This window comes from Gracilinanus agilis, chromosome 4 (genome assembly GCF_016433145.1).
Source record: "Gracilinanus agilis isolate LMUSP501 chromosome 4, AgileGrace, whole genome shotgun sequence".
In the NCBI taxonomy this organism is placed as follows: Eukaryota; Metazoa; Chordata; class Mammalia; order Didelphimorphia; family Didelphidae; genus Gracilinanus; species Gracilinanus agilis.
In genome coordinates, this window is record NC_058133.1 from 491,672,001 (window position 1) to 491,688,696 (window position 16,696).

Consider the following 16,696-nt stretch of genomic DNA (forward strand, 5'->3'; position numbering starts at 1 on the left):
CCGCAGGGAGGGGGGTGAGGGAGGGCGGGCGCGGCTGGAGCCCGCCTCCTGGAGGCCAGGACGGACTGACGGCTGGCCAGACGCACGGACTGGCGGGCAGCCTTGCTGGCGGCTAGGGCTTAGGGGAGGGATCGGGCGCTCTGATGTAGGGCTCTGGGGCGGTGGCTTCTCGAGCCCTAGGAGCCTCGGGCCGGGGCCGGGGCTGGGGCCAGGGCTGGGGGGCAGGTGACTTTGAAGGTCGCTGGGAAGTGAGGGGAGAGTCACCTGATCGGGCCGAGGGAGCCTCCCTCACCTCGGAGGCGGCGGGCAGGAAGCTGGCAGATGCAAGGGACGCGGGCACGGGAGGGCGCAGCCGGCCGGGGGCTGCCTTAGTCTGGAGCTGCTGCGGGCGGGCCAGCCCTCCCCCCTTTGCTAGCGGCCGGGGCTGCCGGCAGCCTCCGCTATGTCCCAGCCCGTAGCCGCCGCGGACAGGATGCACTCCAAAAAGGCGGGGATCCGAGCCGCCGTGGTGCTCATCGGACTGCTGCACAAGTCCCGAAAGCAAAATAAAGCGAAAAGGTAAAGAAGGCGAAAAGCCCCTCTGCCTTCCCGCCTCTGCTCCCCCTCCCCCAGCCTGACTCGCAGGTTTCCATCGGTTTGCTTTGAAGTCATCTTCTCCTTTCCAGGGGTGTGTGGATGTGGGGAGGGGGGCGGCACAGCCCCATCCGAGTGGTTTGTGGGATCGCTGCAGTCTCTGGTCTGGCCAGTACAGTGCTGGGAAGGGAGAGAGACCTTAGGGAGTAGGGAAGGGTGGGTGGGCAGCCGGACCCTGGAATGGGTACCCCCCAAGTTTTCCCATTTGGCCCCTGCTTTCTCAGGGTTCTCACTGCCCTTTCCCGGAGCCTGCAGCGTGGGGGCATCGATCTAGTGCCCCTGTCAGTGCCAGGCACTGCCTCCTGCCCAGAAGCCTGATCCAGGGTATGCCTTGATGATGCCATTATTTCTCAGCAACTTGATTTTTAAGAGAGTTGTTGGCTGGAGATCTGATAGGCATCTGTGCAGGCTGGGCAGGGAGCACGTTGGCATATTGTTTCTGTCTTGGGGTTCTTCCTCACCCTGCATCTCCATCTTGGGCTCTGGAAGCCTCTGTCCCTACCTCTCCATCCCTGCTGTTTGCTGGTTTTCCCTGGTGTGGCAAAGCAGCCTTTCTTCACTTTTTTTCCTCCCTCTTTCCCCCGGGAAGGTCTCTGCTAGTTCCATGACATTCTTCCCGGCCAGAGCTGAGAATACTCCCTTCAGGGTGGGAGATGAAAGCTGGGGTGCACTGATCAGAGAATGATGGGAAATATCTCCTTGCCTCTGGCTTTCTGGAACCCTGTGCCAAGCAGTGAGGTGCTTGGCCTGAGCTCAAGGACCCTAAAAAAGAGGTGATGTTAGCTCTGACTGGCCTTCAGAGCCTCCCTGGGTCAACTCCCACCTCCTTGAACAGTTCAGAGTTAACTAACCATGTGCCTTTGGGGATGGGAACGCAAGAATTTCAGTTCCTAAATTTGAAACTTGGCCTTGTGGACGAGACACATCCTGGTGCCCCAGAGGTGTGGCCCAGGGTATTCTCCTTTGCTTGGGGCTAGCTGTGGTTCCAGATGAAATGCCATGAGCTGAAGGCACTTTTTCCTTTAGAAAGGACCAGTGCTAGAGTGGTTGCTAGTAGAGAGATAGCTCAGTGTGGTAGATGCAGTTTGACTTGGAATCAGGAAGACCTGCATTCACATCCTGCTTGTTACTCACTAGCTGGGTGACCCTGGTCAAGTGACTTCATTTCTCTGAGACTCAGTTTCTTCCCCTGTAAAATGAAGGAATTGGGTTAGAGGGCCTCTAAAAGCCCCTTCCAGCGCTAAAGTTGGGTTTCTGTGATGGATGCTTTCTTCGGGATTTCTTAAAACAGGCACTTTGGCTCCCCAGATTTCAGCAGGGCCATTTTCCAGAGGAGGAGTGGCAACATAGAATAGAAACTGAGCTTTCCAGCAAGGTTCAGGCACTGGCACTCTCTGCTATGGGTTTTTCCCCCTTTGTCCTAGGGGAGGCAGTGTTATCCAGTAGAGAGCCCTCCCAGCTTCTATGGGGAGACCTGGACTCTAGACCCGACTGTGGCCTCCTTCCTTTAATTCTCTCTGTACTTCTGTCTAGCACAGGAATTAGCAATAGCCAATTTGCTTTCAGTGATAAAAGGCTATGAAGTACTCTGAGTCTCTTCTAGGCAAAAAAAAAAAAAAAAAAAAAAAAAAAAAAAAACTGCTGTTATTAGTTTGGGTCACCCATGGTGGCCACCAAAAAACAGAAGGCTTGGGTTCTAATCCTAACCCTGCCACTAACTTGTTGGGAAGCCTGGTCTTGCCTTGGTATTGCAATTTCCTCATCCATAAAATGGGGGAAAATAAGACTTGCCTATCTGTTTTATAATGATATAAAGGATTGGAATCATCAAGTCATTGAACGTCACTTTCTTCATCTGCAAAATAAGGGGGTCAGACTAAATGACTTCTGAGGTCTTTTCCAGCTCTCAATCTAGGATCCTATGAACACTGATTCAAAAGCTATTTCCCAATCACTTTTTAGGGGGACGGGACTGGGCTAAGTACAAGGGAGGAAATAAAGGGAGATGAGACATGGTCCCTATCCTAATGGAGCTGATACATAAAATCATTAGAATGGTGTAAAGCAAAGTGCTATATGAGATCAGAGTATGTTTGTGTGTTCTAGCTCAAGTTCGCTTGAGAGCTCCAGTGTGGTCATAAATCTCAGGGAAAGCTTTTTGACAGATCATAGATTGAGAGATAGAAGTGACTTCAGAGATCATTTGTTCAACTTCCTCCTTGGTGACAGGCTCAAATGACTTGTTTAAAGTCACATAGGTAATAAATAATGGAGTTGAATTTGAGGCCATGTCTTCATATCTCAAACCTTGTGCTCTTCCTGTACTGTGCCATTTCATAGAAGCTCAGAAACAGAGTAGAGGGAAGTGTAAGTTGTGTACAAACACATGAGATAAAGCAGTAAAATTAGGGTGACCAAACTCTTAAGAGGGTCTTGAATGTCAGGCAAAGATAATTGAACTTGACTCATTCAGCAAGGAAGGATTTCGTGAAAAGGATTTTAGGACCAAAGTGATGATGAGTAGTCAAACTATCTGGCAGTGGTGGGAGAGATGGTTTGGAGGGAAAGAGTAGAGGTGAGAGAACTTGTTTAGAGGTTACAGCAATAGCCCAGGGAAGTGGTAATGATGTTTTCCACCAGGAGAATACCAGTGGGAATACAGAAGATGAAACAGATGGGGGAAGTTGAGATTTTGGCAGTAGCACGAGAAGTCTTTGGATCCTGTGAGATAATGGGTGTGAAAGCCATTTGAAAACTGTGAGTTGTTTACAGATGTAAAGTAGTGGTATTATTTGGGGGGAATGTGGGCTTCATTTTTTCCAATAGTGGGGAGATATGTTACTCTGGGCTACCCATTCTTTGAATCTCAGTTTAGGACTAAGGGCTGCAGTTAGGGATCTTGGCTGTTGCTATGGGACAAAGCAAAGCAACCTGGGCACCCACCAGGGCAGAGCCTATGCCCTTGATCTCCTCCTCAGTGGGCAATGTGGTGTGGTTGAAAAAATGATGACCTTGGAGCTATGGGTTCCTGAGCACTAATCCTGGCTCTAATACCTTTCTACTTGTATGACTTTGTGCAAGTCACTTCATTTCCCCGGACCTTGATTTCCCCTTCTGTAAAATGAAAATAGTTCTAGATAGAATATCCCAAACACCTGGGTTCGAATCACATCACTTACTGGCCATGAGATCCTGCTGGGCAAGTTGTTTAGCCTTTCTGAGCCTTAGCTTGGATTCTCTTTTCCTTGTTAGTTTTCCCTCCAATTCCTTGTGCCTTCCATCTGAGATCATCTTCCATTTATACTTTATCTATTTTGTGAGTATAAGTTTGCTTGTTGTCATCCCCCATTTGAATGTGAGCTTCTGGTTTTGCCTTTCTTTGTACTCCCCGGCTCTTAACGGAGTGGCTGGTACATAGTAGGCATTTCATATGTGTTTGCTGACCGACCAACTGACCTCTCAGCTCAAAAGTTCTTGATCCTAAAAAGCTAATGGGTAGAGCCTTAGACCTGGAAGAGACCTCAGAGGCCATTGCTTCCTTTGACAGATGAGGGTCCTGTAATCCTCTGGGCCCACTGAATGAAGCAGCCACAAACCATGTAGGCAGCCTCAGGCTCTGTCTGAGCAGAGACTTCTGGAAAATGCAATGAGACAGAGTAACATCGACTTCTGGCTGTGCAGAGGGAAGTTGGGAGGGGGCGGGCGAGGGATTTATCCACACTGGTTCCTCTTGACAGCTCACTCTCATCCAAGATGTGTGTCCCCTGGGTCCTTCTTCCTAAATCCTCTCTGGCCTGCCCTCCATTCTTTCTTTCAGCTTAGCCTGCTCCGTTGCTGTCCTCAACAGTCCCCAGCCTCCCCAGTCTCTACAGTTGATATCATCTGGGGAGAGAAAGAGATTGATTGAGTTAAAAATAAACAAAAAAAAAACACCCCTCACCCTCCATCGTAGAATCTATACTATGTATTGGTTCCAAGGCAGAGGAGCAGAAAGGGCTAGACAATGGGGGGTTAAGTGACTTGTCCAGGGTCACACAGCTGGGAAGTGTCTGAGGCCAGATTTGAACCTAGGACCTCCTGTCTCTGGGTCTGGTTCTTAATCCACTGAGCCACCCAGCTGCCTCCTTGACTGAGTTTTAATTCAGAAGAGGCATTTGCTTTCACTTCCTCAATATTTTCTTTTTTTTTTTAAAGAGTTGGAATTGGCAGGACGGTGATGACCTTGTGGGCGAGGGCTGGAAGAAGCTGCTCCTTTTCCCCCTGCCGAATCCCAGCACTTTGGCTCCGCAGCTCCCCTCCAGATTCAGTGCCGGAGGTTTGAGCAGTGGCCTGTCCCCTGCCACTCCTGCCTCCGTCATTCTAAACTCCATCCCAGGACCCTGCTGTTCTCACATGCTGCCTCCATCTCCCTCCACCAGGGGAGCAATCTATGCATCGATCGCCCTTGTTTCTTCTAATTTACAGGGCCATGCAGATGACACTCTTGCTCTTAAGTGTTAGAACAGTGACACTCATGTTCTTCAATCTTGTCACCCTCCTGCTGTCAACCTTTGTTTCTCAGGCCACTTGGGTTTGCTGGGCCAGCTAGGGGTGGGGGAGGTGGGAGAGAAAGGATGGGGCACTTGGATCTGTTGCCTATCTCAAGGACAGTTCTGATTGAATTGTAAAGCAGAAATCCCAGAAAGCTTTTCTCCCTGGGCACCACTCTGGTGAGGCTGCCCATAGCTCCAGCCTCAGTTTCCCCACTGGTGAAATAGAGGCAGTAGTGGTATAAATCACCATGATACTAGCTGTGGGATCCTGGAAAATCCACTCTCCTCCTCCAAACCTTAGTTTCCCCACTTATAAAATAAGGAGGTTGGACTCGATGGCTTCCGAGGCCCTTTCTAGTTCTAGGTTTATGGCCCTAGTGGCCCTCTAATCATCAGAACTCTCCTGAGGTCCCACAACAAATCGTGGCAGACTTAGAATTTGAACTCAGGTTCCCAGCCTCTGACTCCATTTTCTTAGTGCTACATCCTGCTTTTCCTGACTCCAGATCCAGCTAATCTCTGTTTCATTCTACCTTCATAGAATAATCAAGGGCAGGAAGAGTCCTGAGCAAATATCTGGTCCTGTCCCCTGCCTTCAGGCAAATGACTAAGAAACTACCCAGAACAGATGGTCAGCTCTTTTCTTCTCCCAGATCTCCAGGGACCAGAGATTGGATCATAATGTTTGTTGAAGGCCCAGTTCCTTCCAAATGTCATACCATCTCTTTTGGTTGGGAGGGAACCCAAGGACAAATTGATTCCTTTTAACCAGCTGTATGGTTTTGACCCCGGCAACAGTTCTGGGAATTAAACGCTTGGGGGAGGGAAAATAGAAGGAGAGGAAGGGGGGTGGGTGGAAGCCAGGTTGGAATCAGAAATCCAGAAGTTACCTCCATCGAACAGCTCCATGTGCAGGATGGTGTGAGGTTGGAAGCCAGACTGTGCCGGCAGCGTATGGAAACATCAACTCACATGGGGTATTTTTGAATGCTGAGCTCTTAATATCCAGGGCTCTTAATCCAAGGAGTCAGGTGAGACTGGCTCATTTGTAGTTCAGTGGCGTCTCTTCCTCTTCCTCCCCACCTTCCCAAGTAACACTTTTGAGAAAAGCTTCTGGAAAGGGATGCGAGAGAGGGTCTTTGTGCTCGGTGCCTCGCGCTTAATAAATGCCTTTTAATTCATTAATTCATAGACGTTTGTTATGCTTGCCCTGTCCTACATCCAAACATCTTCTTCCCTCTAGGGCACAGACAGGTTCGTTATGGTATGATAGAAAGAATGTTAGACTTTGAATCAAAGCATTTGAGTTCAAATCCCAGGACTTTCACATGCAACCTGTATGACCTTGAACAAAATCTCTTAAGTCTCTGAGGAGGCCTCAGTTTCCCCAACTGTAAAATGAGAAAGTTGGACTCCTATATAACCTCCAAGGTCCATTCCAGCTCTGAATCTATGGTTCTAGGAAGTCACTGGCCCTCTCTGGATCTCAGTTCCCCTAGATGTAAAGTTGAACTCCTTTATAATTTCCAAGGTTCCTCCCAACTCTGAATCTATGATTCTCAGAAGGACCTCTGTGGATCTCAGTTTCTCCAGCTGTAAAATAAGAGTTGAACTCCTTTATAATCTCCAAGGTCCCTCCCAGCTTTGGATCTATGATTTTAGGAAGTCACTGGACCTCTCTGGGCCTCAGTTCCCCTAGATGTAAAGTTGAACTCCTTTATAATCTCCAAGGTCCCTCCCAGCTTTGGATCTATGATTCTCAGAAGGACCTCTGTGGATCTCAGTTTCTCTAGCTGTAAAATAAGAATTGAACTCCATAATTTCCAAAGTCCCTTCCAGCTTTGAATCTATGATTTTAGGAAGTCACTGGACCTCTCTGGGCCTCAGTTTCCTTAGTTATAAATGAAAGTTGGACTTCCTGGTAACTTCCAAGGTCCCCCTTTCCTAGATGTAAAGTTGAACTCCTTTATAATTTCCAAAGTCCCTTCCAGCTTTGGATCTATGATTCTAGGAAGTCACTGGACCTCCCTGGGCCTCAGTTCCCCTAGATGTAAAGTTGAACTCCTTTATAATTTCCAAGGTCCCTCCCAGCTCTGAATCCATGATTCTAGGAAGTCACTGGACCTCTCTGGGCCTCAGTTTCCCTAGCTATAAATGAAAGTTGGACTTCCTGGTAACTTCCAAGGTCCCCCTTCCCTCCTCTCTGATTTCATGATTTCTTCATTTCTCTGGGTTTCAGGATCTCCATCTATAAAACAAAAGAGATGCCCTGGATGGTGTTTGAGGTCCCTCCCCTCTCTGTGAGCATATGATGCTCTCTGTGAACCTAAGTATGGAGGACTCTAATGGAATGGGGAATGATTATCAGTTTAGGAAGCTTAGAGGTCATCAAATCCGGTCTCAGATGTACTGAGGGGAAAACTGAGGCCCATGTAAATGAAATGACTGGGCCAAAGTCATTTAGGGAGATCATGTCATTTAAGCCTCTCATTTGACCGAGGGACTAACTGAAGCCCAGAGAGGGGAAGGCATCTGTCCAAGGTCACCCAGGTTGGAAGCGGGTAGAGCTAGGATTTGAAGAGGCAGAGCCTATGTCTTGATCCCCAAATCCATTGCTTTTCCTGCTCTCTAAAGCTGCTTTCTCCCTTTCTAGGAGGGACAAGCTTGGGTTTCACCTTGAAAGCACCTTCCTAGTGGAGTTGGTGTCAGCCTTGGACTGAGATTAGTGCTGGTTCTTGATGCCCTTGAAAGCAGGGTGGGTTGGGAAATTAAATCGGTTACCTTCAAGCTTATCAATTATGGACACTGTGTCTCATGAAAGCTTGAGCCCCCGCCAAGTCCTCTAGCAGGCCCTCCCTTCTGGACTTGGTTGGGTGTCATATGCCCTTGCCTTCTGGGTCATTGCCACTGACCCTGGTTAGGAGTTGGGGTGGGAGGCTGGGTATGTGCTGCCTTGGGGGCTGGGCAGAGGATCCCCTCCTCTTCTTTTTTTTTTAACCCTTACCTCCCATCTTAGAATCAATACTCTATTGGTTCTAAGGCAGAAGAATGGTAAGGGCTAAGCAGTGGGGGTTAATGACTTGCCCAAAGTCACACAGTTAATTTGTGTCTGAGGTCAGATTTGAATTTAGGACCTCCCATCTCTCAATTCACTGAGCCGCCCAGCTGCCCCATCCTCTCCTCTTCTTTATTATAAGTCCAAGGTTTTTAATACCGCATGACTTGGAATTTGATAGAATCATAGATTCAGAGAATGGAAGGGATTTTAGAGGACATCGAGTCCTTCCCTTCCTTCATTTTACAGATAAAGAGACTGAGGCAGAGAGATGAAATGACACGTAAGTGTCCCAGGCAGAATCTGAATTCAGGATTCCCTGACTCTTGGATCCAGTGCCCTATCCATTCTACCACACCGCCTCACACGAGTTTTCAATTCTCCGGCTCTCCTTTTTTCCTCAGTTTTAAAAACCCATCAAAGACCTCATCGCATTAGTATCGATCTGGAGAATAAACAGTCTGGGGAAGGCTCCCGGAAGACACGAGAGCTCTCTCAAGTATCTGAATGACAAATGTGTGGTGTAATGGATAAAGACCCGAGTTTGAGTTTCATCACTGACATATACTGGATGTGTGATCACAGGCGAGTCCCTCTCTAAGACTAGAAATGGCAGAAGAGGTGCCCACCTGCTTTAGGAGACGGAGTTTCCTCACCTGGGAGTTCCCATTATCAGTTCAATCATAGATCTGGTCCAGGGAATATAGATTAGGCTTTTCTGTTCTGTCCCGTTGGGTAGAACCAGGAACAAAGGGTGGCAAATGCCAAGAGAGGTTTAGGTCTGCTGCTGGGGGGAATCTTCCTCTCTGGCCGAGCTGTCCTGGAGAGGTGGTGGAGTCCCCTTCTTGGGCGTTTTTGGTCAAGATTAGCCAGAGGGAATTTTCTTTGGGGTATGAGTGGGCCTTGAAGGCAGCTCCAACATCCTGCTCTTCTCTTACCCTTTCCCAGTTCTGATCTCTGTCTCACAGAATCTCAGAGTCCCGGGGAGGTATCATGGTGACGTGCAAATAGAATTCCCTCCAGAGTTCTGGTCACAGCCCTGCCCCTACTCAGCTGTGTGACCTTAGGCAAGTCAACTCATCTCTAAGGGTTCTAGTCCTCCCGTTTGGCTGATGGTGGGGTCAGATTAGAGGCTGTCCAAGAGCCCTTTCAGCTCCAGCTGTCCACGGTTCCGAGGAATTTACTGTCTTAGGAATGACTTAATTGTAGGATTTAGGGGAAGCAGTTGCCTGTGGCAAACCTAGACAACTGGAAGCAGAAAATAAGTATGAGTTGGGTGGATGCCAGACCATCGATGCTCTGGGGCTCTGCCAGGGGTATGCGGTGGGATCTCCCCTCGGTGTCTCCCGGGGCAGCTCCCCATCACTGAGCTATGCTAGGAAAAGAGACAGGTGGCCAAAGCAGCCCTGCCCCTTTCAGGGCTGCCTCTCATTCCAGCTCTGCCCCACTGCTGTGTCACGGGCAGTCCTTCCTCCTCCATTGCTGCTCCCTAGTTATACCCCTAAGAGAAAACATTGCCATCGTTTCATGAAGGATCACGAGTCTGTGTCCAAATCCCATATGCATGGATGATAATTAGCCGAAGGACCTTGGGCAAGTCACTTAGCTTTATCTTAGCTGTAGTTTTTTCACATTGCAAAGTGGGTGTTAAGATCTGCCCCATTTCAGGGGAAAGGCAGTGTGGCGTAATGGATAGAGTTGGCCTCAAAGCCAGGAAGACCTGGGTTGAGTCCTGCCTCTAATAGAGGTTGACTGTTTCATTCTAAACAAGTCTCTAAGGTGTAGGGAAGGCGCCATCTTGCCTGGAGAGAGAGTTTCCTCACTGGGGAGTTCCATAGACCAATGAAATTACAAGTCTCAGTCCTCTCCCACTTGAAGTGATGGGGAGCCTCAGATCCTAGGACCCTCAGTTTAGAGCTGGATGGGTCTCTAGAGGCCATCTAGTCCAACTCCCCCCCATTTTACAGATGAATAAACTGAGGTCCAGAATGGGGATGTGACTTTGATAATGTGTTAGAAAACACTGTAATACAAATAAAGCCCTTTTGGGCTCGGTCTAGAGCAGTGATGGGCAAACTTTGTAAAGAGGGGGCCAAAGGAAAGAAAATGTTCATCTGTCGGTCTGTTTCTAAGGCAACTCTTTGGAAGTTTCATTGTATTGTATCCTACTCCTTGTATTCTTCAGATTAGGAATAATGTCCTGTGGCTGGATAGAACATTTCTGGGGCTGCATCTGGCCAGAGGGCTGTAGTTTGCCCATCCCTGGTCTAGAGGATCTGCATCTGGAGTCAGAAACTTGGGCTCAAATCCCAGCTCTGCCACTCACTCCGATTGTGTGATCTTTAATTTTCTGGACCTCGGTTTACTCACCTGCCCCATGAGAGGGCTGACGAGACCTCTAAAGCCTTCCCCATCATCCCATGAAATACAGCATGGAAGTGATTACAGGAAGCCTTGCTGTGATTCCTCCTCTTTTCGCTGGGCCTTGACCTCCCCAGAAGGCACGTTGGGCCAGGCAGGTGGGGAGAGAGAAGGAGGCTGAACGAGAAGATGGTTTCTCTGGCTGGACTCTGGACAAATAAGAAGAGCCCTCACGAGGGGTCCTTTCTAATTGAAAAGGAAATTGCCCTGTGTCCAGGTGACCAGGAAGCTGCCCAGGATGGCCTCTGGGCCACCTTAAGAGAACACACCCAGGGATGCAAAGCAAGCAGCCGTGTCTATGTTAAGTGGTAACGAGAATGTGCCGAGAGCTCCAAATATGGGCCGTTGGCTATTAAATATTCAATGGACGCTGGCTAAGCTTTGGGAAGGTCCCCCCAAGGGCATGGACTGTTGGGAGGGATGAGAGTCACCCACTGTAGAGAGTGAGAATCAGGATGAGCATCCTTGTTTGCTCACTGTGCCCCTCCTCGTGGTGGGGATGGCCCTAGGCAAGTCTCATCAGTGCCATCATGCAAAATGGGCATAAGTCTAATCCTAGGAGCAGAGATGCCCGTCTGCAGTGAATGTGGTTAACTGTGGGGAGCCTGGATGGTTTAAGGCAAAGAGGACAACAGGGCATCTGGAGTTAGATGACCCAATTCTATACTGCCTGTGCAACTCGAGGCAAATCCCTTACTCTCCTCCCCAGGCCTCAGTTTCCTCATCTGTAAAATGAGGGGGTTGCATGAGACAACCTCTTCTAGTTCCCTTGCAGCTTGATAGCTCCAGTCCTGCTAGGTTTCTTTTTTGTTTTGTTTTGTTTTTGTTTAAACCCCTACCTTCTGTCTTGGAGTTGGTACTGTGTATTGGTTCCGAGGCAGAAGAGCAGTAAGGGTAGGCAATGGGGGTCAAGTGACTTGCCCAGGGTCACACAACTGGGAAGTGTCTGAGGTCAGAGTTGAACCCAGAACCTCCTGTCTCTAGATCTGGCTCTCCATCCACTGAGCTACCCAGCTGCCCCCTACTCGGTTTCTTTTTTTTTTTTTTTAAACCCTTAACTTCTGTGTATTGGCTCCTAGGTGGAAGAGTGGTAAGGGTGGGCCATGGGGGTCAAGTGACTTGCCCAGCCTACTAGGTTTCTTGATAACCAGACCAGATGGAAAAGGAAAATGCCAAGTGCGTGAGGGGAGGTGGGAAAGCAGGGGCTCTGCTCCACTGTCGGCTGAGTTGTGAGCTGGTGCAGCCATTCTAGAGCACACTCTGGAACTCTGCCCAAAGGGCAATAAAACCCTTTGACTCCACAGTACCACTGCTGGGTCTCTGTTGGAAGGAGATCAAAGCAAAGAGAGCCGGACCTGTGTGGACGACAATATTCAGGGCAGCTCGTTCACAGAGTCCCCAATGGAGGGGATGCCTTCGATGGGGGAATGGCCGACGGAGCTGTGGCGTAGGATTGCGAAGGAGCACTGGGTGCTCTACGGTGACATACAGCCCACTGGCTGGTGGCACAAGGAGGACACAACGACGTGGTGACTTGCTTTGCCACCTCTCAGATCTCGGCTGGTCTCTGGCAGACAAACTGCCCTGGTGGTAAATTCCAGGAAGCCAGCCCTGCCCAAGAGCTGGAAGCTGGCTCCAGGTGGCACCAAGGGTTAGGGCTGGTATTGTTTTATATGGGGGAGGACAAAGTCTTTTTTCAGGTATACTAATCTAGGGGTAAACAGACCCCAGGCACCTCTGCATAGACCAGTAAGTATAAGTTAGATAAAGATGCTCCCAGAGGTTGGTAGAATTCTTTTCTTTCTTTCTTTTTTTTTAAACCCTCACCTTCCACCTTAGAATCAACACTGTGTATCGGTTCCAAGGCAGAAGACTGGTATGGGCTAGGCTATGGGGGTTAAGTGACTTGCCCAGGGTCATAAAGCTAAGAAGTGTCCGAGGATAGATTTGAACTCAGGACCTCCCATCTTCAGGTCTGGTGTTCTTTCGACTGAACCACCTCGCTGCCTGAGTAGAATTCCTTCTGATCAGAGGCTGAACTTCTCCGTCATTCTAGCTCTTTCTCTTTCTCCATCCTCCCTCTGGGGGAGGGAGGACCGACTTGGTCCTGATAGGTGAGAGGCAGTGCCTGGAGTCTGCTTTTCAAACCGTGTTAATAAGCCCGTTGCTGGGAAGTCAGACTCGGAGCTCGTCTTAGACACAGTGCTATGAATGTCATCGTCTCCGTCCTCTGAACTCTACTTATCACATTCTACCTGGAGTTGTAGGTATTTGTATTCCTATCTTATCTTCCCATGGAGATTAGAAGCTCCTGTGTCGACTTCTAGACCGATAGAACATTAGCCCTGCAAAGTACCAAAGGATCGTCCAACTGCTTGGTTTTCATTTTTTAAGGATTTGTTAGTTTTTAAAAAATTGGAGGCAGCTAGGTGGCTCACTGGATAGAGAGTCAGGCCCAGAGATAGGAGGTCCTGGGTTCAAATCTGGCCTCAGACACTTCCTAGCTGTGTGACCCTGGGCAAGTCACTTGACCCCCATTGCCTAGCCCTTACCGCTCTTCTGCCTTAGAACCAATACCCAGGATTGATTCTAAGACGGAAGGTGAGGGTTTAAAAAAAATCATCGATGTCCAAGGCTGCAGAGTGAATTACTGGATGGATCATAGGGGGTCACAGCTCCAAAGATAAAGTGAACCTCAGAGGGCCTCTCGTCGAATCCCCTCATTTTACAGATGAGAAAACTGAGGTCCAGGAAAGGTATAGAGTATAAGTTGCAGAGAAGGGATTTGAACCCAGGTCTTGTGAAGCCATGGTCAGCACTCATGGAATCCAAGGATTGGAGAATTAGAAGGAACTTTGGAGGGCACCTAGACCAACCCTTACCTGAAAGGAATCCTCCCTGGAACGTGCCCGGTAGGTCTCTGCTTGAGGAGGCAGCCCATTCCACCCCTGGAGGGCTTTCATCATGGGAAGCTTTTCCATCCTCTTTGCTGCGCCCACTCATTGCTCCTGGATCTGCCTTAAGGATCAAACAGAACCAGGCTAACATCCGTCTTCCCCACTGCTTGCCTTTCAGATGCTTGAAGGCACCTAGCACACCTCCCCTGAGTCTTCTCTTCAGACTAAACAGCCCCATTTCTTAGCCGATCCTCCTATGGCACGGACTCAAGGTCCTTCACTCTCCTCATCACCTTCCTGTTGACACTCTCCAGCATCCCGATGTCCTTTAAGACCTCAGTGTCCAAGACGAAACCAGAGGAAGGCAGCTGTCTCCTCCCTGGTCCTAGGAGCTGTGCCCCTCTTAATGAATCCCCAAATTGACTTTGGCTACTCTTTTGCACAGCCAGCTTGTGGTCCATTAAAACTCTCAGATCTTTTTCATGACAACTGGAATTAACTATGCCTTCCTCATCGTGTACATGCAAAATTGACTTTTTGTGCACACGTGCAAAACTTTACATTGATCCCTATTAAATTTTATTAGATTCATCCTGTTAAAAATCATTTTGGATCCCAACAAACTAGCTCTTCCTTTCGGCTTTGTGTGACACCACAGTTGTCCAACGACTTCCCTCTTATAACAATATAACAACAAACAGTTAAGCAAATTTGTGTGGCTTCATGATGGAAGCATTACACACCCACAGCCTCCCTGCCTCCTTCCCCTTTCAGATGTGTGTTTTTATTACTGGTGCCCCTGGAACCAAAAGTAGTCATTGCATTTGATTGGGGTTTTCATGTCTTTTTTTTTAATCCTCTCTTATATTCTAAGACAAAAGAGCAGCAAAGGCTAGGCAGTTAGGGGTTAAGTGACTTGTCCAGGGTCACATAGCTAGGGGGTGTCTGAGGCCAGATTTGAACCCAGGCCCTCCTGACTCGAGAGGGCATTCTATCTAGTGTGCTACCCATCTGCCCAGTTTTAATATCCTTTAATTTTCAGTGAAACAGGCTTAAGCATTGATGAGTGTGTAAGGCACTGGGTATGAGAAATGCAAAATGGAAAAGAAGGACCCTACATTCTACTGGAGGATTTGACATTTTACAGTGTTGTTCTCACTTACATTATTGCCATCTTTGGGTCTATTCTCTTCTCTGCCCCCTCATTTTGCAAATGAGGACACCAGAGCCCAAGACAGGAGGTGACTTGTCCAGGGTCACACAGTGCATGAGTTAGATACCTAAAATATATTGGAGAAACACTTCAGTTGGAATCTAGCCATTTTTGCTCACTGAAATGAATGCAAATATAAATGACATCATTCATGAAGCCAGTAAATAGCAGAACTGAGACTGTAGCTCAGGTCTCCCATTTCCAAGGCCAGTGTTCTCATCACTGTATCACACTGCCTACTCCCACCCAGGCTGAGAATGAGTTCCTGTCTTATGTATTTTTAAACCTCCCACAACCCTGAGTATAGTTCCTTGAACATAGGTGGCCAACAAGTGCTTTATGGATTGAAATATAGTCATGTTGCCAAGTCAGTCTCCCAAAACCTGTCTAGCTCACAGAGATTCCATGGATCAGATCCTGGATCACATTCAAGCTAGACCGAACCAGTTGCACACCAGGATAGGGAATGGGAGGCAGAAAGGTTTCTGGAGAAAATTTAGGGAAACAGGTGGGCTGTGGTAGCTGTCTTCAGAGATTTAAAGGACTGTGGATAGAAGAAGAAATAGACTTGTTTTGCTTGGCCCCAGAGGGAGAACTAGAAACAGTGGGTACAAGTTGCAAAAAGACAAATTTAGGCTGTATGTCAGAGAAAACTTGCTAACAATGGGAGCTGTCCAGAAGGGAAATGGGCTCCCCTCCTTGAAAGTCTTCAAACAGAAAGGAGATGGGCATTAATTTTCTCCAAATTGTTTTCCAGAATCTCTATAAATAAAATTTATTCCTGCACCTGTCTTCCCACAGCCCCTCCAGCAATGATTATTTTATCATCTTTGCCAATTTGTAGAGTATGAGGTAAAACACTGGAATTGTTTTAGTTTGAATTTCTCTTATTATTAGTGATTTGGACATCATTTAAAATTTATTTATTTACTTTTTGGGATTCTTACCTTCTTTCTGTCTGTGTATTGTTTCACAATCAATACACTATCAATACACAATACACAATCAATACAATACTATGTATTGATTCCAAGGCAGAAGAGTTGTAAGGGCTAGGCAATCGAGATGTGCCCACGGTCATAGAACTAAGAAGTGTCTGAGGCCAGGATGTGAACTCAGGAGGTCTGGTTGCCAAGCCTGACTCTCCATTCATTGAGCCAACTACTTGCTGTAGTCTAGTAATTCTTTTTTTTTTTTAAACCCTTGTACTTCGGTGTATTGTCTCATAGGTGGAAGATTGGTAAGGGTGGGCAATGGAGGTCAAGTGACTTGCCCAGGGTCACACAGCTGAGAAGTGGCTGAGCCCGGTTTTGAACCCAGGACCTCCTGTCTCTAGGCCTGACTCTCACTCCACTGAGCTACCCAGCTGCCCCTGTAGTCCAGTAATTCTTAAGTGATCTCTTCTTAAATTATTTCTAGGTCAGTTATTTTTCCAATGAGATAGTTCACATTTTCTTCTATTTTATTCATTCTTTTGATTTAATTTTATTATAAGACTCATGGAATTATTAGCTTACACATGCCTAATTCAAATTTTTTTATATTTTTTTATTTGAAAAATTTTATTTAATTGATTTAGAATATTTTTCCGTAGTTACATGATTCATGTTCTTTCCCTTCCCTCCTCCCACCCCCTCCTGTAGCCAACAAGCAGTTCCACTGTTTTTTTTTGTTTTTTTTTTAAACCCTTGTTCTTCGGTGTATTGTCTCATAGGTGGAAGATTGGTAAGGGTGGGCAATGGGGGTCAAGTGACTTGCCCAGGGTCACACAGCTGGGAAGTGGCTGAGGCCGGGTTTGAACCTAGAACCTCCCATCTCTAGGCCTGGCTCTCAATCCACTGAGCTACCCAGCTGCCCCTCCCACTGGGTTTTTACATGTGTCATTGATCAAGACCTATTTCCATATTATTGGTATTTCCCACGAGGGTGATTGTTTAGAGTCTGC

The 16,696-nt window shown here is 47.8% G+C and overlaps 1 protein-coding gene across 1 annotated transcript in view; it reads left to right on the top strand.

The window, feature by feature from the left end:
* Positions 1-254: 254 nt before the first annotated feature.
* Positions 255-16,696, top strand: part of RAP1GAP2 (RAP1 GTPase activating protein 2) — a 186,746-nt gene continuing 170,304 nt past the window's right edge. The window contains 1 exon segment of the mRNA XM_044675606.1: positions 255-558. Coding sequence (XP_044531541.1) covers positions 443-558 — 116 coding nt within the window. The 5' untranslated portion in view covers positions 255-442.